The 24,877-nt window shown below is 42.9% G+C and overlaps 1 protein-coding gene across 2 annotated transcripts in view; it reads right to left on the bottom strand.

Moving 5' to 3' along the window:
* The window catches only part of BBX (BBX high mobility group box domain containing), a 142,041-nt gene that overhangs the window by 28,230 nt on the left and 88,934 nt on the right, over nt 1–24,877 (bottom strand). For both annotated transcript variants that reach the window (XM_056858498.1, XM_056858499.1), the window contains exons 2-9: nt 20,306–20,476; nt 19,876–20,118; nt 17,420–17,618; nt 13,304–13,371; nt 11,298–11,378; nt 8,275–8,355; nt 1,602–1,661; nt 21–101 (exon numbers count right to left, since the gene is read on the bottom strand). In XM_056858498.1, coding sequence (XP_056714476.1) covers nt 21–101; nt 1,602–1,661; nt 8,275–8,355; nt 11,298–11,378; nt 13,304–13,371; nt 17,420–17,618; nt 19,876–20,118; nt 20,306–20,467 — 975 coding nt within the window. In that variant the 5' untranslated portion in view covers nt 20,468–20,476. The remainder of the gene's footprint in view (nt 1–20; nt 102–1,601; nt 1,662–8,274; nt 8,356–11,297; nt 11,379–13,303; nt 13,372–17,419; nt 17,619–19,875; nt 20,119–20,305; nt 20,477–24,877) is intronic.

Here is a 24,877-nt window from a genome sequence, read left to right as displayed (position 1 = left end):
CCCCAGGATTTTAATACTACCTCTGCCAACTGAAACAATGCCGATGTCCCACACTGCTTTGTTAATTCAGAAGGACCTGAATGGGATGTACTTGATGAAATCTAAAGTAGAAACAAAGTAAGTCAGGGATGAAGGGAGATAATATCATAATGTCACCGATAAAATTGTGCCTTTATGCTCAACACAAAATGTCAAAGGAAATTTTTAAAATTGTACAATAACATTTCGAAGAACAATTTAAGTGCACGGTATCCCAACACACAAGTGTTATGTAAATAAATATTATGTACATGAATGTGTTTCTAAAGAGTGCTGGAGAAGTGCTTTCAAGGGTGGCATTCAATTTCTGGGCTAAACGTTACTGAATAAGACCATCACTAAGGAGACTTCTTAAAATACAGGACAAGTTTTTTTCTTGACTGTAAACTGATACATCTTCACTGATCGTCTAACTTCAAGTTAAAAAAGCTGCATCAATTTACACCTCTGCTGTGTATAGTAGTTAGTTTTGGCTCACTCATTTGCACTTGAAAGGGAATGACAAAATGAAAAATAGAGAGCCTGTTTACCAGTGTGATTATGTAGCGCAGAACTCAACACCTTGATTTTGAAATCTGCTCTTAATCTGTTTATAGGGTGCCTATGTTTACTGAGTACAAGTCAATCCAAGAGCTACTTCTCACTTTTAATTTTTGGTGCATAAAGCATTTCAGACACTGCTGAAAACATGTTGCAGTGTAGATATCTGGATTTTCCTATGATATGTGAAGCATCTCTCTATCACATTTAACTTTCTCTGGACTGCATCTACAATTTATCTAATCTAATTTTGGCTGCAATATTTCATGTATGCCAGACTAACAGCACAATCCTGAAAGAGGGGGACTGGCATTAGGAGGCGGTGTGACCCTTGCGCCAGCGTGCCACTTGTGTTGTGCAAATGCACACTAACACTGGCAGTGTTTCTCCGGCACAGGGGCTTGCGCCAACACCAAAGGGGGCATTCCTGGGGGCGGGGATGACTTTAGTCAGCTCCCTGAGCCCTTTTGACCTGGGAACATCCCCTTTTGGTGGCATGGACTTGCGCCTGCAAAAAGGATGGTGCAGTCCCGTGGAACTATGTGGAGCAGTTTCATAGGGCTTGGGGGAGATTTAATTTTGACATTGCAGCTGCACTGCTTCAAGCCGCTCAGGAGGTGGCTCCCCTGCACCGTCCCTGAGCACCCTGCAAGCCCACCCCCCACAGGATTGCTCTGCCTGTCATAAACGATAGATTGAATCCTGGGGGGGGGGGGAGATGATCTGTAACATTTCCTTTCACCCTTTTAGTTGTCTTTTTTCTCTGTGTGTGCTGAACATACAGCCTCAAAAATGGGCTTGGGTTTTGGGTTTTTTCCCCTTTTTTTAACCTACCCGTTAATGCATATATGAAAAATATGTTACAACTGATTTATCTTTGGGATGGTTCTATGCTTATCGGTAACAATCCAGTAATTCCTCCAACACCTTGGTGCTAAAGACACTTCTGGCACAAACTTTGTGCAGTCCACACTAACTGCAGAATGCTATTAATAAATTTAGACAAAAAAAGGAGACTTTACCTCTGCCAACTGGAAGAGTGCTGACTTCCTACAGTGCTTTACAGGTTCAGGATTCACCAACTGTGAAGCAATGGGAAAAGATCTAAATTTCAAGCAGAGGAAGGGAGAAGCTGACAAAAATATCTTGCAAGGCAGATCTTTTAATGGTGGAGAGGCAGACAGATAAGAAGGAAGTTGCCTTTCAGTCTGTCATGATCAGTGTGACTTACCGTTTTCACTGTGATTACTCAAATTATCCTGGTATTTCACTGTAGATTCTGAGATTCCAACTTCCCTATTAGCCATGTCTTTAGCTTTGAAAAGTGTAGCCATTGGGCAAACAAAGAGGTGATAAACATACTAGGACTACAGTGAAGAACTGTGTGTGATTGACAGGGAACTTTTATGTCAGGGCTGAAGTCTGTCCCTTTACAAATGATACGTACACTTGATGGTATCATTCCTTTCACAAAGACTCAATATTATTCTCTCCTGCTGTGAAATGAATAAAGAGAAAGGGGACATATGAAGAACACCCAGGCTGAACAAAAAAAGCTGTCTGGGATGGCTGCCAAGAATCCCCAGGCATCATGGGCCCTGGCGCAATGTGCATTATCACACAAGACTGTTCCGCTACTGGGTTTGGTTTTTTTTGCATGTTTACAGGCACTGCACACAGCTTTCACTGCAGTCTGCTATCAACAGCTTAGCCCTTGCAAAGTACAGCAACACTCTCCTTGATGAAGAAACTGCAAAGAGTTGCACAGACAAAATACAAGAAAAAGGGACAGGGGAATATTTTTGGCACACCACATTTGCCAAAGAGGTCTGGAGGGGACAGTGAGGTTTGTACTAATAAAGGTTTGTGCTAATAGAAGAACAGGGAGCAGTAGCTGGAAGATTTAATATCCTACAGACACTGTGATATGTAGCTCCTTGCCATCTTCAGAATAAAACCACTTCTTCTCTGGTAAAGAAAGATGCGAGTCATTGTACTGAGTGCTGCTGTAAGTGCTTGGCCTGACACAAGAGAATATCCCTGGTGAATAAGCTGAAGCTATTTTTTAGCACTCAAGTAGCTCTCTCTAAATTCCCTAATATGAAGAAAATTATTGCATTCCACTTTGAAAGAAAGTGCAGCTTTGCACAGAAATGATTTTTTTTTACATTAAAAAATACCCCTGTCCTTCTGAACAGTAGAGAATGGCTTTTAAGTTCCAAAATAAACCTTCCATTTTTTAAAAATGACAAAATTCTAGTTTCATTGGCAACTACACAGCTGGTTATTAGCAAGTACATACTTCCAGAATACCAAAAGAAGTTGCCCTAGATTGATAGATCAAATACTTTCCTTGCGTGTGCTTGCTATGGTAGAAACTCTAGAACACTGGTTATCATGCTGAGTTCCAAGGAACCTTCATTTCCCTGGAAAAAAATTAGGGGCTCCTTATTAGCAAATTGGTAAAGGAAACCACCGCAAAAAAAATATAGGAAATTTTGGAGGACTTTCATTCATAGGGTTGCCATGAGTCGGAAGCGACTTGATTTCACTTAACACATATAATGATAGATACTATGGACAATAATAATTTAATAAATTATTTTATTAATAATTTTAAACAATAATCTTCCCTGAAAGATAGCTTTACCCATTATTATTGATTTAGTTAGGTTTTTACCCCACACTTCTTCCAGGTCCCTCTTTGCCACCGGCAGGAGGTTTTTGGGGTGGAACCTGAGGAGGGTGGGGTTTGGGGAGGGGAGGGACTTCAATGCCATGGAGTCCAATTGCCAAAGTGGCCATTTTCTACAGGTGAACTGATTGCTATTGGCTGGAGATCAGTTGTAATATCAGGAGATCTCCAGCTAGTACCTGGAGGTTGGCAATCCTACCTTTTATCCTCAGAATAACACAAGGCCGAGAGAAAGTTAGGTTCAGGGCAGAGTGGGGATTTGAACCTGGGTCTCCCTGGTTCTAGTCTCTACCACACTAACTCACCACAAGGAGGAGGAGGGGGGGGAGGGGAGGAGGAAGAGGAAGAAGAGTTGGTTTTCATATGCCGACTTTCTCTACCACTTAAGGAAGACTCAAACCGGCGTCAGTACTGCATTTGCCATGGTACACACAATTGCAATAGTTTCAGGTGGGTAGATGTGTTGGTCTGCAGTAAACGAGCAGGATTTGAGTCCAGTAGCACGTTATAGCCCAACAAGATTTTGCAGGGTATAAGCTTTCGAGAGTGAAAGCTGAAAGCTTATATTCTGGAAAACTTGTTGGTCTTCAAGGTATTACTGGACTTGAATGTTTCTCTTGCCATGGTAAAGTATAGCTTCTTAGGTCCTTTTCTGAGTGCTGGCATAGGAAGTGATAGCATTATGCTCACAAGGAACTTATTATTGGAGAAGCATCCAGACCATGCACCAAAAGTAATGTGTGAATCCACCTAGTCTTATGGTCTATAATTAAGTATAGAGCAATAACACTCAAAAACGAAGTTGAGGCCACAACTGCTGAGTAGGAGCCTTGAAGGCGGTTCACTGTGGTTGTCATTAGAGTGGATTCTGTGGCAGTGCTATACGAGCATAACCTCCTGGGTTATTTGGACAAATTCAACACGGAACATGAAACATCGCATTAGTGCCCTGTTGCACAGAAGACCACAAGACTTTGCTGTTAGCTTGTCCTTACAGCCCATTAAATTAATGGGTATGAAACAAAAGTGAGCTGTGCAGACAGCTGAAGCTTCTTCTGCTGTCTCTACAGCAGCAGTTTCTAATAATGAAAAGTGCTCTTTAGAATAATTTATAGACCTTGGTAGACAACGGAACTCCTTTAAGGGTACTTTATATTTTACCAAGATATTGCTGTACAGAGATAAGTTCAACTACTGATTTTTTTTTAAAAAGGAGGGTGTGTGTTATAAATAGCCACCTTATATAGTCTAACTAAGGGAATGGCAACTAATGGAAAAAATGAAAGTCTCAGCATTTCAGTTACTCTTTGCTTTAGAATGTGGGGATTCAGCTAACAGAAGAGATGAAGATACAGGGCTGGATTGTAGACAGCCTACACAAAGGATAAAAGACAATCAAAAGTCCTTCCTAATCCACAGGACATTTTCTTTATAAGCCAATCAAGAATCACTGTTCTTTACTCAAGAAATATGTGGGCTACAGAAGGAATTCCAGTTACTTCATTAAACAAAATAAGCGTCTTATTCCACAAACGTACCACTTTGGGACGCAATGCACAGCTATTTGATAACAAACAACCAATTTCTATCTTCCTCAGTAATGATGTGTACTTTTTTTGTTGCAAAATCTGAAAGGAGGGCTAGACAGAGACTTTAATGTGCCAGTGAGAGGGAGGACTGTTTTAATGTGCACTCCTCCTCTTCTAGTTCACTACTTCTTCCTAGGCATTGTTTGACAGGTGGCAAGGCCCAAGTCTTCTTAGAAGTCACCTCTTCTGACATTTGAACCCTCCCTCAATGAATACCACTGAGTAACTTCAACCAGCGGTCAAAGGAAAAACATCTTGCATATTCTTACAGCCACTCTTATTATTACTACATCTTTCTTCCCGAGGATGAGCTCTCGCAACAAGATAGCTATACTTCAAAATAAGGCTTACTTCCAAAGAAAGCTATTGAGAAAAAAAGATCGATAAAAGAAGAAAAAAATGGGGGAAAGACAGCTAAGGATAAGATTAAAAGTGTGTCTCTATGGAAAGAAAATGTTGATTGTGAATGAAGAAAAATGAGGAACAGACAAAGAAAGAAGGGTGTGGATTTAAGGATATTTATTTGAGTGTAATGGGATTTATAGACAGATAGTGCCAGGCTCTGAAGGCTGAGTTTTTGTACCTGTGCTGTCACTTCCCCCGATTGCCACATATTGCAACAGCCCTTATAAAGAGGCTGCTGCCTTCAGACAGCTGCTGAAAGGGAACTGACTCTTGGAGAGTTCACTTAGAAGGGTCCAAGACCAAGGTTCAAAAACTGGAGGCGTTCCAGTCAATGTTATGAGGAGTTCGCTCTCATCTCTGACCCTCATGGGACTGTGCATCTACAGACCTTCAAATAAGGAAGTTGAATCACCAAATAAATACCTTTGGCCCAGGTTACCAACTTCCAAGGGGATCTAATAGAGACTTGTGGTTACAGTTGGTCTTTTTTCTTTTCTGCGACAGGTCTTTTCTTCAGCACCCAGAGGCTGTGCAATGCCCAGGTGTGTACACAGGTGTTCTACTTAAAAGTACACAACAGAGCTTGAGACGAAGACTCTGGTTCAATTATCGTTGTAATGATCTGCCATAATTTTTCACAAAATAATTTACCACAAAATAAGGAACTTTATATATGTAAAATGATGTTCACACAAACATAAAACAATAAAAGCATCTGACTGTAGAGAAGTTTTTTTGGGGGGTTGGTTGGTTTAAAAAGCTTCAACATTGGGTTATACTTCTGTAAAACCAATATCCAGCAATCAGCCAACTGTGTCTGCACCTCTTATGACCTGACCCCCACCCGATGCTACGTTAACTTTGTTACAAGGATTAACAAAATATCAAAACAGATATGCCGCTACCCTAAATGAAAGAGAATTAAATCAGTAAATTGCTCATATGGTACATTAAAATTAACTGTAAAAAAAAGAGTTGTGGAGAATGTAAAGAATACTGCCTCCTCTTCTTTCCCCTCTTCCCTCCCTCTCTCCCCCCATTTCCCATCTATTAACATCTTGTGGTTCCCCACGCTGGGTACGAATCAGAAATCAAAGCATCTTCTGGGACCCATGACCAGGGTGCCATTGTTTATGAATAGTTTAATGTTTTAATTATATATATATGTGTGTGATTTATTGTTTTAATTGCAATAATTTTATACTGTTGGCCACCCTGAGCCCAGCTTTAGTCAGAAAGGGCTGGACAAAATATCATCATCATCATCAACAACAACAATAAACAGTATGCAACAAGATGAAACATACAATAGATATGGTAGGTGTTTCTTGCCACTAAAGTTCTAGTTATCAAGTTCAGTTTTTAAATCACCAGTTCTAAGAGGGCAGAGACATTTCTATACCCGTTTATTCAGACTGACAGCTGCTCTCCAGGGTATCAGGCCAAGTCTGTTATCTACAGAAGAAGGCGAGGAGCTCTGCTGTGTCATATTTTAAAATATAAGCAGCGGTATTCGAACTGTGAATTTTAGTGCCTATTTTTCATTCTTTCCTCTTTGGTTATTTCATGCAGAAATTTTTGAAGCTTTACGCTTAAAGATTTGGGATTCAGTTTTTTTTTGGGGGGGGAGGAAGGATGCATTTCATCAGCTGTATTTTGAGTCTTGTACTATGTCTTGTTAGAAGGTAATTGTAGGAGATTATTTGTAGACTTTAAAAAAATTAGACTGAAAAGCTGCTTTGTTTGACCCCCCATTTGTAGAATTATGCAAGTTATAGCTTATTAAAAAGATATATTTTATCAACATTGACATTACATTTATTTGACTAAACTTTTAATTTCCCATATTCCCCATTATGAGAAACCCCACTTTCTGCAGTACATTAACAAATACTCCTCCCCTTATTGCCCACCTCCATTCTTTTATGCTTGGCTATGTATCGCCCCTCCTGTATGCACCTGGGCCATGGGAGCTGCATTTGAACATTGAGTTTCCAGTCAGCTACTGTGGCTAATGACCTCTGATAGAGCCATGCTCTGTGAATCTGCCTAATCTTTACAATAAAGCTCTCTACTATAATGGCTATTGCTCCATCTTGTGGCAGCAAATTCCATTATGTGCTGTGTGAAGACTTGGTATGCACTCAGGTCACACCCTCATGGTTCCAGGCCCATATCCCCAATTTCAGAAGCAGAGAGATGGCTGTAATCGCTCGGCCATAAAGGAAACCTTTAGAAATAGAATTCTAGAATAATGCACCTTAAATACACACTTTACCTTTTAACTAAGGAGCACCTGTTGTTTATATTTACAAACAGTCAATATCAACTTTTCTCACTGTGGTGCTCAGATTTTTCTTTGGTCTTCCACAGTTTCCAAACTCAGTCAGCATCAGCTCCTGTAAGTTCAACTGGATTTACTCCCAAGGTGGTGTGCATAGGCTTGCAGACAGTCACCTTTAGTTGGTTATTGGCTGGATCCAGCATTGGGAGGAAGGAGGCCTTAGACCAGGGGTGTCGAACTCAATTGTTACGAGGCTGGACATGACAAACAGGTCACTTGGTCAGGCCGGGCCATGCCTCGCTAGCCCAGACTGAGAGTGGGGTGTGTGTGTGTGGCTACCTCGGCTGGTTTGCGGGCCAGATAAGAGATCTCAAGGGGCGGGATCCGGCACTCGGGCCTTGTGTTTCACACTCCTTCCTTAGAATATTGAGTACAGAGGCTAAAATCACCTGTCACTGGGGAGTTCCATTTCTTTCACAAAGGTTTACTTGTGTACTTTCACATCGCAACTGCTTCTAAGCAATGCTTATAATTAAAAAAAAAACATTTTCCATATGGACTATTGATTATATACTTCAAACAGTGAAACTGACTATGCTATAGACTTGCTCTGTTATAGCATCAGGATTGCACTGTTTGAAAACACTTTGGTGTGATGTCTGCTCAGTCATATCTCTGTATTTCTTCTTCAATTTTTTTTTAAAAATTCAGAATACTCATACCTCAGAAAATGAAAATAGTGTTGAATCCTCACTTTCTTTTGCACCTGCAGGGACATCTGGTTGTGATGGGCTTGAAGAGATCTGATCATTTAAAAAAAATAACATTCTGAATATTACATTAGCAACAACACAATCCATTTTGTTGCTTCATCTGAAATGTCAAAAAGCTTTTCATACTTCTGATTTCTCCGGACATACAGCACTACAGAGAAGTTGTTTTCTCAAGGGACTGGTAAGTAGTAAATTGCGAAAAAATACCAACATCACTTCCACTACTAAAATCTTTGGCAGAACTAGCATGACAACCAGAACAAAGAACTGCAAAGGAAATAGCAAAGAATCTACCATATAGTTTACAGCTAAAGTCAAAAGCTTTGATCTCTTGTGTTGACAGAAAGCAAATTATGCATACAATCTCGAATGTTAGTTGCACACAAAGCTCTAAAATCATCCCTCTTCTACCATGAACTGTGCTGAATGAACTGTAGAAAGGAATGAAAAATGCCTGATAAAATATGCAGATATTTTTTTCTGAAATCATGGTTATACTTGAAACAAATAACACAGATTTCAAATGGCCCTTCTTACAAGTGAGTTTAAGATAATATCCTTATGATTCTAGATGCTGCTTCTTTTTTTAACCACTGAAACATTCCCATTTGATAGCTCAAGATTTTATCCTGCCATTGGCAACTGTGTGGTCAAACCATTCATTTAGAAGATTGTGATTTTTTGAACTGCTTTGAAGAAAACTGAAGGTGTGAGTTTGCCAAAGTTACACATTTACATCCCATTGATTTCATCAGGAGACACTTATTTTCTTGGTCTTTCTTTGGCTTGAAGGCCCACAATGTATTAAAATAAATTTTAGAATGTATAGAATGTTTAGTAAATTCAGACTAAATAAAATGTATACTACAATCGCATAACCAATTAAAATGTTTACTTCAGCCACCAATATGCTTCTAAGTAAATTCTCATCTAATTGCCTGTGGGGAGTACATATTGTCCACAGGTGACCAGACTGGAAAACTCATATAAAATAGAGAGATGTTATGCTTTTCTTTCATGTCACAAGGTGTAGCAAAGTTACTAAGATATGCTCATATGGGACTGTCAGGTTGCCTAAACTGTTTAAGTACCAATAATTTCTGTGAATGTATTTAAATTGCAAGGTTTGTCACCAAAACAAAGCCATAATAAACAAAAAGCGCTCACTGAACACTTCTGATATAGTTCAGACATTCACAGGTATCCAGGAGAGTGGAATTCTATAGCCAAAGAGAATGTCTCTCTTACTTAACTGTGCTCCCTGAACATAATAAACAAATGGAATATCAGTATTTATACAGTGCTTTTTCCTAAACGCTTAGTAGGTCTAAGAGACTATTATGGGACCTAAAAGGAAAGAGAGAGATTGTAAGGTATGGTGGCTCCAAAATATTTGTAACAAACTATATGCAGTAATTTCAAATAGATTTTCTCCTGATGTCTGAGAATTTAAACATCATGAAATATATTAAGTTGCTCTATACCAAATCAAACCATGCTTCATCTAGCTAACTAATCTCTACATTGATTGGAAGCAGCTTTCTAGGATCTTAGACACAGGGAATTCTTTCCCAATAAACCTTGTACCTAAGCTCTTCCTGAATCCCCATACCAGTATGTTTTTTTTTCTTTTCAGGAATCCAAAGAAATTCTGCTCCATTATAGTCTATGGGAAATCTTCCTGTGTCTTGGAAGGCTGTTTTAAAGGTAGGGACACCAAATTTTCAGCACAGTTTCTTGTGACACTTCTTAGAAGAACCCCAAATTTGGTAACAATTGGGTCAGGGAATCCAATTTTATGGGCCCTCAAATATGGTGTCCCCATCCATTCTCCTTCTGCTTGGCATGCAGAAGGTCCCATGTTCAATCTCCGGCAACTCCAGTTAAGAGACCAGGGAAGGAAGTGATAGGAAAGACCTCTGCCTGAGACCCTGGAGAGCCGCTGCTCGTCTGAGTTGACAATACTGACTTTGATGGACCAAGGGTCTGATTCAGTATAAGGCAGCTTCATATGTTCATGTGTCCAACGGAGGAAAAATGGGGCCCCATAAAATTGGACCCCAGACCCAATCTTTACAAACTTGGGGGTTCTTGTAAGGAGAGTCACCAGCAGCTGTGCTGAAAATTTGGTGCCTCTACCTTTAAAAAAATCCAGAGCCCCTGAAAGATTCCCCATAGGCTATAATGGAGCAGAAGGGAGGGAGGATTTAAACTTTAAAGCTCTGTGGAATTCAGCGGAAATGTGCCGAAGCCTTTTTTTTTCTTTTAAAAGGCGTTTCTTCCCTTTCTACTGCTGTAGCTGGCAATCCTGAAATGATCCTGGATAAAAACTAAACATTTTCCTGCTTTTTCAGGGTCAGGATTACTGGCTACAATTTAAAATCATTTTTCCAGTTCGGCTTTACTGAATGTACACCCCTACCTCTATCTTTGAAGCCACAAGGATTTCAGTTTGAATGTTAAGCATATGCTTAATTTAATTAGTAATAAAACCAGTCAGTATTAAATTTGTGTTAGTTATTTTAATGTAGATCATTCTGCTACTTGAGGGTGGTTCACATAATCTGCTATCTATGCAAGTCACTTCAGGTACACATGTGCATCAGCACATATGATAGTGTGACAGATTTATCTACAACTAACTGAAGTTTCATTTATTTCAATGGGATTCAGCCACAACTAGATTTTGTTGGATTAAGTCTAATGTGTACATTGAGCAAAGATGGCTATAGTCTGTAGCTAGTGCCACAATCATGGAGTCCAGAAAAACATTGCACAGATAAAGTGAATTACTGCTTATATTTGGTTGGATCCCACAGGCCTCCTCTGCTACTTTCCTCCAATGGATGAATATTTCCCGTCTTTACAAAGCCTCCTAAGCATTTTGCAACAGACAGAACGCTGCTTCAGCTGGAGAAAAGCAGTCTACTAGCAGAATATTTCTGGGGGGCGCATATACATAAGAAATTCACCTCAGCAAACTGAAACAATGGTGACTTCAGACATCCTTCGGTAGAATTTGGTGCATTGGAATGGCATGTACTTGAGGAAACCTGGATCAAAAAATAACAGGAAATAAAGTGTCAGGGACAAAAATTTCTATTCAACATGTGGTTTATCTGTAGAGTTGTATGTAGCAATAACTGATGATAAACGTATTTTTATAATATTATATCTAAAATACTTTTAAATCAAAGAGCCCTGCTGGGAAGCTTGCAACCTATTTAAATAAAAGAACAGGAACAAGAAATGAGTAAGAGTAAGGGAATGTAGGCAAGACTAACAAACAAGGTAAGCCTTGGAGCACAAATTAGTCTTAAGGTTTAAAAACCAAAACTTAGAAAGATACCCAAATATGGCACATTGTAGAGAAAAAAGGATAATAATAAGTGGATGGAGTTGAGAAGTAACTGACTCAATTTTTGGTTTGATGAGAAGTACATAAAGAAATGAAACCACTGAAAAACAAGATCAAGCAAGAGCATGAACACATTCATAAGTTAAGGGAAGGAGTTTAGACTGAAACCTACAGGGAAATGAAAAGCAATTCCAAGCAGAGAGAAAGGAAGAAACATGTAAAATGAGGAATATGAAAACCTGAGGGCTACAGAATTTAAAATACAAGAGGATGAAGATATGGCTAGGCTAAATGTAAGAGCATAATTGATCCCTACCATTCACAAAGGCACAGGTGACAAAAGGTACCATGTCACACTTAATAACAATACCATCAAGAAAGAGATACTAGCATGATACTCAGAAACCCTGGGGACACCATAAAGGAAGAAACCAAACCAAGAATGCACACAGAAAATGACCTTCCATTCAGGCATCCTTCCTCAAAGCAAAAAAACAACAACTGGGTTTGGTAATCAAAGCTCAGTACAGCAAAACAAAACAAAACAAAACAAAAAAGAGATCTCAGAATTTTTAAGTGAAAATTTCAATAGAAAGAGCATGAAAATGGTTACTGGCAATTAACAAATGTTGTAGAAATGTGAGAATTGGTTCTCATTTCTTTTTCTTGGCTGAGACAGAACAACAGCACATTCCAACTACTCATAGCATTTGCAATAGCAGGCTGAGAGATTGGGAGAAGCTAAAGTTTCCCTTCTTTTAGCAGACTCCTCTCGGGAGATGTTGATACCTACTTTTAGATTTAACAACTGTTTGTTGGGTGTATCATTAGTGCAAACAGATTAATTCCCAAGAAAAATGTTCTTAATAAATCAGAATAGTACTTTTTTTTTTATGCCAATGAATAATTAAATGAAAGTTAAGGATGACTATGACTCAGGCTAGCCCAATCTCATCAGATCTCAGAAGCTAAACAGGTTCCACCCTGGTTAGTATTTGGATGGGAGACCAACAAGGATAGGGTTGCCAACCTCCAGGTGATAGCTGGAGATCTCCCGCTATTACAACTGATCTCCAGGTGACAGAGATCAGTTCCCCTGGAGAAAATGGCCACTTTGGCAATTGGACTCTATGGCATTGAAGTCCTTCCCCTCTCTAAAGCCCCATCCTCCTCAGGCTCCACCCCCAAATCTGCAGATATTTCCCAACCCAGAGCTGGCAACCCTAACCAATGAAGTCCAGGGATGCTACGTAGAGGCAGGCAATGGCAAATCACCTCAGTTCATCTCTTGCCTTGAAAGCCCTACAGGGTCACCATAAGTCGTCTGTGACTTAACGGCACTTTCTACCACCAACAACTATGCTGTTTTCAATGTGATTTTAAAAGCCTTATTTCTGCAATTAAAAACATTCCTCAGCCTCACAATTCACTAAAGAAATCTGAAAATATATTATTTTCATACCTCATGATTCAGTGTGAGCACTTGTTAGCTAAATTTTACGGGCTGGCAAAAAGATATCATTCTCTCCAGGTAAAAAGACCCATCAAAATAAATGTGAAGGTATGCTATATTATCACATATATCATAGCCATTATGTAGGAAGAAAAATCATTGTTTACCTCTTGTGCAGTCAAGGCATGTTCTCCTGCTAACAGTAGCATACTGAGGCCTCCCATTTGTGTAGGATCTATCAGAGAAAGAAAATCTGTATATATATATATATACATATATTTAAATTATTCCATCACAATTTCAAAGTGGGTTTAAATGTGTCAATTTGCCATCAATATTGATAAGAATAATAGGCTGGGATCCAGCTGAGTAGTTCTACCTGTACTTTCTTGCCTCTTCCCTCCCACTACAGTCCAAAATTCCTGGTGTTTCCTGACTCATAGGAATGGAATTTCAGGGGGCATTTTGGGAGGGGGAAGTCAGAACATTGAGCTCTGGTGCAGGAAACCATTTAGCCCATAGAAACACCTGGCTGGATCCAAGCCATAGAAAACACAGTTCTTTTTAGTCCTTTGACCTGTCTCCTCCATCCACTTTTCCCTTTTCGAACTTTAGAACTGCATGCATTTTGGCCATCTGCTTGAATCACTGGGAGGTGCCTACTCTGGAAGTACCTTTTATGAAGGTGCTGGTCTGCAGTATCCATGTTGGTCTGCAGTAGCACAGTTAGATTCAAGTCCAGTAGCACCTTACAGACCAACAAGATTTTCAGGGTATGGGCTTTCAAGAGTCAAAGCTCCTTTCGTCAAACCCATGTCCCCCAATAATACCAAATAACAGAAGCAGCACCAGTAGTTTTAAGAAACAAATGCCCTCTCAGTAGACATTGTTGCTGCTGCTAGTTCAACACAACAGCACTGCCAACATTGCCAGCATTCAAGCCTTGGTTTCTGTCAGTAACAGGCATGGGCAGAGGGCAGTGCCCTTTCCAAGGCCGTTTTGGCAATTGAGGGTCTAGGCCCACCAGCAACCACTGTGCAGCTTGCTACCACCCACCCTGCATGACTCACCCAGGCTCGAGTGCATGCTACTGTTCAACAGCAGCCACCCCGCAAAAGCCATTGTGTTGCAGTGATTAGAGTTCCATACTAGGATCTGGGAGGCCCAGGTTTGAATCCCTGATCTGCTATGGAAGCTCACTGGATGACACGGGAGCAGTCACACAGTCTCAGCCTAGCCCACTTCAGGGGTTGTTGTAAGGATAGACTGGAGGAAAGAAGAATGAATAAGCTGCTTTGTGTCCTTGTTGTGGAAAAAGGTGAGGTACAAATGAAATGAAATAAATCCCGCTGAAGACAGAGCAGATTAAAGGTTGGTTGCTTAGCAGGTGGGAAAGAGAAAAAGAAGCAGGAAAAGGTGACGATATGGAGGCTTCCAGGAGGAAGAAAAGTGGAAATAGTGTGGGGAGAGGGATACAAGAAAAAGTGAGGTGGTCCCCACAAGTCATTGAGTGTTTCCCACTGCACAACTGGGCCTGACCCGGTGACCAGCGCTGTGGATCTGGCACAGTGATCAGCACCATACAACCGGGCATGGACTAGCCTGGCACAGAGTTTTCCCAGGGAGAGGCTGCCATGGGGAGGGAAGGAGGGAAACTGAAAACACAGGGAAGCTAAAGGTAGCTTGGCTGGTGAGAGGAAAGGAGAGAAGGAAGCAGGGGAAAAGGAGAGGCTATGGGTAAAGAGAAAGAGGAAACAGTGGGGCAGGGAAAAATGAGATATAAGCCCTTGAGTGTACCCCGAAGAAGCTCCCGAAGAAGACTATAAAACAAAATGTAGAAGTTGGGCTTTTTGCCCACTGGTCTTCTGAATCACAAGGATTCTAATTTTGATGTAGCTATATTCCTAGAGCCATGACATTTAACAAATTCCTAGAGCTTTTATGAAATTTAACAAAGGTGAGCAAATGCTACATTTTCTCAAATTATCAATGAGCAATTTAGCAATCTAACAAACCAAGGAGAAGCATCTTAGGGAAAGCCAAATTTTTTCCCTCCTTGCTCTTGCCTGATGATAGCTCCCCCCACCCTTATTCTAGCTGCTCCACTTAATTTTCAAAATGAAACAGATCTTTGACAACTCCTTTACATTTTTCTGCCTTTTAATTTTTCTCTCTTGAGAGGCTGACATCTGTGAAGCACCTTCCTGCTTGATGAGTCATTACTGGGAAGAAGGGCATGGAGAGAAGGCAGAGGAAAGGGTGGGAATGTCCTTGATAGCTCGATGAAGATGTCAACCCAGTGTGCGGCTGCTGTGCAAAAGGCAAATTCCATGCTCGCCATAATTATACAAGGAATAGAGAATAAAGCCGCTGCTATCATACTGCCCTGTGGAACACAGGCAGGACAATGTTGCGGCAGTCGTCTTGTTTGTGGGCTTCCTAGAGGCACCTGGTTGGCCACTGTGTGAACAGACTGCTTGGCTTGATGGGCCTTGGTCTGATCCAGCATGGCTTTTCTTATGTTCTTATGAGAAAGAACCATTCATGATTGAATTTGGCTGGAGTAGCAAACTATTTTGTTGCTCTGCTTCCCTCTCTGTGTACGAGGCTAAAGAAGGTATTGCTTGTGAACACAAACCAGAGTTAAGCCAGATAAAAATCATGGTATTGAATTCCACTTTTCACCAACAAGCTGACTTTTCATCAAACCATGATTTATAAACTATGGTTTAACATGATGTTTGAATGCTGTCACAGACTTACTAGGGCATGGATTTGAATTATGGCACTGTAAAATGTTTCTCTGCTAGTAAACTCCAAGGACAACAAATATTGCATTCTTAGTTAGAAACTTAGTTGGACCACAAAATGATATTGTACTTATTCTGAACATGCATACAATCCCATCAGAGATGGGAAAAGAGCTTGTTTGCTTTTTAAAGAGAGGCCTATTTCTCTAAGCCTTTTCACACATAATGTTGTTCGAAAGACGTACTAGAAAAAGACAGCATGGGGCGGATGGAAGAGAGGACAAAGAATAAATCCTAAAGGAGACAATTTAAGCCAGAAAAGATGAGAGAAGTTGAATGTATTATGCAAATAAATTTTTAAACTTTGTATCTTTCTTTTATGTGCTGTTGACGGCATTAAAATATAAAATATAACCCCCAAGACAAAACAATTTACAATTTAAAGTGCAATTTAAAAACATTTCAAGGTATTTAATGATACTAAAATGTATTTATGTAAGCCTACATTCCATTAGGTATATACAATTACTCAGAAACTTAACACTCTTAAAATATTAACAGTGAAGCAAAAGTTGTTTTGTGACCACAATATTACAGTTAATATTTTCAATGTGTGGAAATTAAAAACAAAGGAAATGATCATAATGAGGAGTCCTAAAGAACAGCTTGCTGAAAACAGAAAAGAGTTTCAGAGTGTGGCAAACTAACTCTTATTTGGGGGGGGGATGGGGATTTGGACAGTAACCTATACTACTGACCAAAAAAGACACTTTCAACAGCATTCATGCATTCTTTAACCTTTCACACAGACTGTATCTTTTGTACGGCATGATCTTTTACCATAAAAAAAGCCAACTGGCTCAACCATTTGCTTGAATAAATAGAAATCTAACATGGTTATTAGTTATCATGTTCCAGATTTAATATATATTTAGACTTGGGGGGAAAAATCACATACTCCTTGCTTGGAATAAAACGATAATACTTCATTGTAAATGTGTAAATGGAAGTATACATACTAACGAATTCCAGTGACAATTTACAATAAAAGTCATTAAAATATGAAGGTGGTCAAATTTTAGAGAATTATAGCACTAAATAGCTTCAACGTTCCTAGAACTCTGCATTGTGGGTATCATTTTGTACTATAGATATGGTATTATGAACGGACATGTACTCCCACTGATCCCAATATATTACCAAATAGAAACAAACCTTTGATATCTAGCTGCAAACATTACTAGAGGCCAGAGACTATATATTAAGTCTATATATTATAATGAATATATATATATTGTGGTGAATATGCATCTTATGTAAATATGTTAAATAATTCTTTTGTTACAGTCAACACATACATAGCCAAACATGCAATTTAAACCCCGCATTTAACCAGGCTCTGGTCCCCGTTTTTGGTTTTTTTTAAAGGTAGCACATGTTGTCTTTCTTACAAAGAGATATGAATGAATACATAAAACGCACAAGCAGGTTCACTGCAAAATGAGTATAGGGCTCAGGATATCTAACGCTCACCTGCCATTGCAAAGTTCAGCTGAGGCATTTCTTCAGTCTTCACCAACTTTTTTGGACTTGGCAAATCCTTTGCAGGTTCTGATGGGAAAGCCCACAGCTTTTTCCGGTTAGTAACAGTGGATGACTGAATTTTCACAGGTTTGTTTGTAGGTGGGCACCACTTATAGCCAGGATTTGCTTTCATAAATGCATCCTTGTACTGCAAGATGAAAGGTAATTTGTGTTAAGGCAACACAAGTTGTTTTGCATGAATCCATGGATATGAATCTATATAAGTACCAAACTAGGGATGTTGCCTTTTATTCCTCACTGTGGCATTTTACATCTGAAAGCTCTGACTGCTGAGGCCTGGGGGTACGTGAGCATTAAAATACTAATTAAGGTGTAAAGTTGAGCTAATAAGAGTACAAAGGTACTTGTTATTCAGAAACCACTGATTTGCTCTGAGAACTTTGTTAGCAACCTATCAAATAAGAGACCTGAGAACTACTTCATGAACTACCTTAAACAATCACTGCCAGACTGTGTAGAGTTACGTTACAATGCTGTACAACCTTCCTAGTATACATATTACGCAGTACCTGGCAACCAGCAAGAGTGCTGGGGGGGGGGGCAGAGTTCTGCCAGAAAAATTAAAAAGAAAAATAAGGCCGCGGCTACTTAAAGAATTTTTGACCATAGATTTCCTTGTGATTCCTAGACCTACCCAGAAGTGACAAAAGTAGCTTAGCAACTGCCAGAAACTGTATGATAAGACCACCACAGTTTCTGGAGATTGCTAGAGCTACCCTTATCAATTCCAGGTAGCTCTAGGAATTATCAGGAACTCTATGGTCAGACAACAGTCACTGGAAAAGACAATCAGGCTAGGAAAAGTTGAGGGCAGCAGGAAAAGAGGAAGACCCAACAAGAGACTGATTGACTCAATAAAGGAAGGCACAGCCCTCAGTTTGCAAGATCTGAGCAAGTCTGTCAAACACAGGACATTTTAGAGGACATTGATTCATAGGGTCGCCATGAATCGGAAGCGACTTGACGGCACTTAACACAGACACTATGGTCAGAACTTCCTGTGAGTGTACAAGGCTTTATTTTTCTTTTTAATTTTTCTCCCCAGTATGATCACTCCCTACTTTGGTCCAGTTTCCGTTGCCAATCACTTGAGCATCAGCACGCAAGAGCTACAATTGGCTGAAGGTCTCCCACCATAAGCTGGCAAATGGAAATTCTAAAATTCAGCAGAGAATCCACATTTCTGTTAGGATTTATGGAGATTTTTAATTCTTTGATTTTGTATAACTTCTTTGGTTGTAATTCTTTGTTCAAGAAAAGCGGCATGATCCATGGAGAGCGTTTCAGACAAATTATTCTGCAAAAATCAATCTATGTCTATTTTCTTAGAGGCATACCACTACCCAGATTTAAAGCAAAGGCTTTAGCTATTTTCTACAGTCAATATTATTTACTGTCCTAATTAGCAAGCTGATTTGTTCCCAAGTGAATCTATCCAGAAACTCCTATGGAGAACTATGTTGCAGTCCTTTGAAAGGGAAAGATAGAATCATAGAGTTGGAAGGGGCCATCCAGTCCAACCCCCTGCTCAATGCAGGATCAGCCTAGAGCATCCCTGACAAGTGTTTGTCCGGCCTCTGCTTAAAGACTGCCTGTGAGGGGGAGCTTACCACCTCCCTAGGTAGCTGATTCTACTGTCGAACATCTCGTACTGTGAATTTCCCCCCTAATTTCCGCCTGCAATTTAAACCCATTATTGCGAGTCCTATCTTCTGCTGCCAACAGGAACAGCTCCCTGACTCTTCAGTAGCAGAGATCTACTTGAACATGCTTCTCACATTGGTGAGCTGGCTGCTGAAAGGAAGAACTCTTTGAGCTTATGCCAGTCCTTAGTTTTATTATGATGACTCAGTTTTTACAGGCCAGTGTTCATGCGGGTAAAAATCATGGCAGGCTTATCTTGCTAGAGAGCTCAATTTTCTCTGCATTAAACTGGACACTCAGTACAATCATTGAAAAATATTTTTGAAATTTGTAACAGATTTTGGGGGAAATCTAAGTTTTCCCCTATCTTTTCCAGCCAAAGAAGTTTTGTCTGTTGCAACATAGGGATTTTGGTTTATAGCCACATACAGAAATGAGATTTAAAATCAGGGAGCTTCTGGTCCACAGCCAAGCTTCCTGAACACTGTATTGCTGTTATTGTTAAATAAATCACATTATTCATTCCTAACTTAAAGACAGCTTTATGGCATATTCTCACCATAAAGATATATCCATGGAGTTTTGTACCACAAACATAATGCTAATTTTAAAATGTTCAACACAGAAAACACGTGGTGAACTACCAGTTAAATGGTAACATGGAAATTATGGTATTTTAAGATACAGAGTACTAGAAAAAGAATACATTAGAGTATCTTGTCTATAATTTCACTGCATACCTCCTTGGCCATATCGGTGTATTTCTGCTTTTCTTTAGGGTCTAGAACAGACCACCAATCTGCCAGTATTTTGGTAGCACCACGATTGTCCAGATGGGGGTGTTTTTGCCGTACAAGGGAGCGGTGACGCTTGCAAAACAGCAGGAATGCATTCATCGGCCTGCGAGCTCGCTGCTCTGAAGATTCCTCATCTTCTGTTTCATCAGCATCATGCTCTAGACCATCAGCACCAAGAAGATGCACCTATTTAACCCAGAACGAAAAGCAACGCATAAAATGATTTCACTAACACATGTAGTTACGTCTTATGTTGTTAAAAAATTAGACCACCACTGAGTTGTGCTATGCACCTGGTATCCAAGTGTGTATTAGTTCTGTACTGGACAATGATCCCAAAAGGATTTTACTAAATTTGATGGCACAGATTTACCTTATCAATATCTTCTTCGTCCTCTTCTTCCTCCTCCTCTTCAGAAAAGTCAAGGATTTTCTTTGCAAGTAGTGGATGCCACTGAAGACACTTTCTCTTTGGTCGTTTTGCAGTCCCCTCTCCGTCTGTTGAATGATCTTTATTCCTATTGCTGCCTTTCATTACTGTGACCTGCAAGGGGGAAAAAATACTTGAAGAAATTTGTTCATACTTAAACAAATTAAATGTTCATTAAAAAAACAAAAACATTTTCTTGAGTACAATTGTTATAATTTTAAACGTGCCTGCTGGATTCTAATCTGAATCCTCAACGGATAGTACTACACACCAAAGATGCTGGCAGAGTCAGGCATACTCATGAGTTGCAAACGTTTGTCCCATAGACTCTGCTTTGCATGAACAGATTCAAGACAGGAGGTACAATGCATATAGTGACTTTTTCATACTAGATTGTTTCTAGCATTGGCAGTATATGAGTTTGTGATATTAAAATACAGAGAACAGCTTGCAGCATAATACAAAAACCATCATATGGCCGAAGCTATTGCACAAAACTGAAATATGACATCTACACTACACAGTAACAATAAATGCAAACGGGGCCACGACTCACCGGAGGCCTCAGGTTGCCGGGTTGTGCCGGGCGGGGCGCGGAGGAGCAGTTGTTGGGGGCGGTAGCCAGGGAGCCGGGAGCCTCGTGGGCTTCCCGGCCGGGCCGGGGGCCCCCGCGCCTGCCTGGAATGGCGGCGGGGGCGAAATGGCGGCGCTCCGCCCGACTCCCAGCTGGGAAGCCACTTGACTTCCTGTGTGGGCTGGGAGCCGGTGGATTGAGCCAATCGGCTCAGGGCTGCTGGGGGGGGGTGGGGCCCGCCGGAAGCCTCCAACCATATAAGGAAGGGTAGCACGCCGGTGCTTCCTCCTCCTTCCTTTGCGCTTTGAGGCGCTTTGAAGAGCGGCAGAGAGCGGCGAATACTCCCCCCCCACACACCGGGACACGGAGCTGGGCAGCAGAGTGGCAAGTGCGGTGTTTGCGCCCCCCCCACCGCGACCCGGAGCAGAGCGGCAAGTGCGGCGACTGCCCCCCCCAGTGGCCCAGAGCAGGGCGGCAGAAAGAGGCAAGTGCCCCCCCTTGGGCCGGTGCAGAGCGACGGAGAGGCAATTGGGCTCACCCCCCCTCGGTCCGGAGAGGCAGCGGGCGGCAGAAAGGCAAGCAAGTTCACCCCCCCGTTTGGAGGGCGCTCCCACGAAACGGCGGGAAGGTGAACCCGGGACCCTCGGGGAGAGGGCAACGGCGGCAGTCTGCTGGGGGCAGGGAGCCGGCTGGACTGGGAGTCCTCCCCTGCGGCCGTAGGACCCGAGTCTCAGCGGGGGTGGGGAGCTGAAGGCGGCCACCTAGCCAGAGTGAAGACGACGGGGAAGAGACAAAAGGCGCCCTCCCCCGTGTGCAGCATTTAGAGCAGGAAGGGGCGGCAGGACCGTTTACCATGCCGGCCAGAGGGCCCACTTCAGCGAGGCAGAAGAGCAGCAGGGCAGCACCTAAGAGACCTGGCAGGCAAGAATCATCACCTCCTCACACTCGTGGCCGGGGTGGTGGGGCCAGAAAATCGTGGGCAGCATTGGCCCCAAAAGCTAGGCAACCTGCCCAGGAAGACGCAGTTAGTGGGGAAGCCTCCAAGGCAAAGCATGACCCCGCCATACAGGGGCTCACAAAAGTAGTGCAGCAGCTGGTCACTGAGGTTGGCCATTTGAAGTCTCACTCGTTGGGGGCGGGTGCTGCTGGACCAGCAGGGTCCCAGGATCTGGCACCTAAGGGCAGAGTGCAGAGGGCATTGCGGAGAAGGAGAGCTGATTCATCCGCTAGTTCCAGCAGTTCTAGCAGCTCGGGCGGAGGCAGCAGTTCCAGTGGACGCAGCAGCTCCAGCAGGTCCAGGTCAAAGGGAAGGCATGTGCAGCAGCGCAAGAAGGGCAACAAAAAAGGCGGTCAACGTAAGAAGAAAGCGAAGAGGGCGGGCAGGAAGGTCGGAGGCGAGGAGTCGTCTGGTGAGTCTTCTTCTGGGGACGAGTCTGATGATGCGCCTGAGGGTTACTGGCGCACGTGCGCTGATTTGCCCGGTCTACCGGCTTGGGCTTGGCGCAGGAGGTTGGAGGAGGGCCAGGATCCTGATGCAGGGGTCAGGGCAGTTTGGGAATCTGGAGATAAGGGAAGGAGGTCTAAAGTCCAATCCAATTATAAGGAAAAAGAGAACCCCCCCGGGCTGCACTTGCCCCGCAAAATTAGGGAAAAGATACTCGAGGGCTGTTACGTAGTTGTCTTTGCCCTCGTCAAGCCTGATTCAGTTAAAGGGAGGGGAGCCAGCTCGGCCGGTAAGGAACAGAAGGCCGAAGCGGGCGAGAGGTCTATCAGGAAGTGGCGTAAGGGCTTTGGGGTTTATGCCGGGGTTGTAGCCATGGCATACCCTAAGCGGGGGTGGCACCTGTGGAACTATGCTTCGTATGTCGAAAGGGCGGCGGAATTAGCAGGTGAAGCCGCGGCCCTTGAATACGATGAGGAATTTAGAAAAAGGGCATCATACAATGCCAGGACCCGTTGGGACCTGGTGAACTATGACATTTGGAGCATGGTTGTTAACCCACACATCAGGAGCAAAGGGGACGCCATGAAGTCTACAAAATGGGGCGCCAGGAGGGAGGTACCTCGGCGGGTATGCTGGGAGTTTAATAAGGGGTCGTGTGGTCGGGCCAAGTGCAAGTACGACCATGCGTGTGAGATCTGTGCAGGCCAGCATGCTAAAGGTTCTTGTCCCAGGTCGCAAGGCGGCTCACAGCCCTTTCGTGGTGGCCGGCCCTCTACGAAAAGAGATGGGGGGGGCGGCGGAGCCTCAGGTGAGGGAAAATGAGGTGCACCTTCTGGGGGGCTTGGCGAAGTCCCCCATTAAGCTAGATGCCTTGCGGTGGTGGGTGGGCAGGTACCCACACCGGGAGGCCGCCAAATATTTATGGGACGGGTTCACACAGGGGTTCCGAATACCATTTATGGGCCCGAGGGTGGCAATGGATGCGAACAACTTAAAATCAGCTCGCGACATGCCGAGGGTAGTAGAATGCAAGGTGAGAAAAGAATGCGAAGCGGGGAGGGTGGCAGGCCCCTTTAGGGCCCCTCCGCTACCCAACTTGAGAGTGTCCCCGCTAGGGGTTGTCCCAAAGAAGTCGCCGGGGGAATTCCGATTAATCCATCACCTTTCCTACCCTCCGGGGGAGTCAGTTAATGAAGCAATACCGCCCGAATTTTGTTCTGTGCGGTATGCTTCCTTTGATCAAGCAGTCCGCCTGGCCTTGGCCTGCGGTCAGGGCGCCCTGATGGCCAAATGCGACATCCAGTCGGTGTTCTGCCTCCTCCCGGTACACCCAGGCGATTTTAGTTTGTTGGGCTTCAGGGTAGATGATGAGTGGTATGTGGACAAAGCCATGCCAATGGGGTGTTCGGTAGCCTGTGCTGCTTTTGAAAAATTTAGCAGCTTCCTCGAGTGGGCAGTTAAGGTTAGAACCGGCTCTCCACATGTCACTCATTACTTGGATGACTTCTTGTTCCTGGGGGAAACGGGCACCACTGCGTGCGCAGCGATACTACAGGCATTTTGTGAGTTGGCCCGGGAATTGGGGGTCCCTTTGGCGCAAGAAAAAACTGAGGGTCCCACCACTAAACTAGTTTACTTAGGGATCGAACTTGACTCCGTGCAAGGAGTGTCACGCCTCCCTGTGGATAAGTTACTCGCATTACAAGCCCTTGTTTCTCTCTTCTTGGCACGCAAGAAGTGTACTCTGAAGGAGATGCAGTCTTTGGTTGGGCATTTGAACTTCGCCTGCCGGGTAGTGTCCCCCGGGCGCCCCTTTTGCGCTCGTTTGGCCAGGGCCACAGCACAGGCATCAAGGCCGCATCACAAGATAAGGGTCACGCAGGGCATGAAGGAAGATTTGGAGGTCTGGCGGGCATTCCTCAGCAAGTACAACGGAGTCTCCTTATGGCAAACACCCCTTGAAGTTGGGGGAGGAGTCCTGCAAGTCCAGTCAGATGCAGCTGGGGGTGTGGGTTTTGGGGTTTATTATAATGGGCACTGGTGCGCCCAGCCCTGGCCCAAGCATTGGTCACTAACGGGTGTGTCACGAGATTTGACTTTTTTGGAGCTGTTTCCTATTCTGGTGGCGGTGACTATTTGGAGCTCTGAGTTCCGTAATAGGACGGCGTTGTTCTGGTGTGACAACTTGGCTGCCGTACAGGTGCTCAACAAACAATCGTCCAAATCCCCCCGGGTCATGCACCTGATACGTAGGTTTGTGCTGACTTGCTTGGAGGCCAACATCACCTTCAGGGCCAAGCATGTGGCGGGAGTTAAAAAACGAATTAGCAGATGCTTTATCTCGCCTCCAGGAAGAGAGGTTCCGCAGGCTGGCCCTGGGGGCAAACTTATACCCAGACCCCTTCCCGGAGGAGCTATGGACCATTGGCGACAGACCATAATGACAGGGGTTTTCCAGTCGGTAGCCCCTTCCACGCTAAGGTCGTATACCTCGGCG

Source organism: Euleptes europaea, chromosome 12 (genome assembly GCF_029931775.1).
Source record: "Euleptes europaea isolate rEulEur1 chromosome 12, rEulEur1.hap1, whole genome shotgun sequence".
Lineage (NCBI taxonomy): Eukaryota > Metazoa > Chordata > Lepidosauria > Squamata > Sphaerodactylidae > Euleptes > Euleptes europaea.
This window is presented reverse-complemented; position numbering and strand designations above follow the sequence as displayed.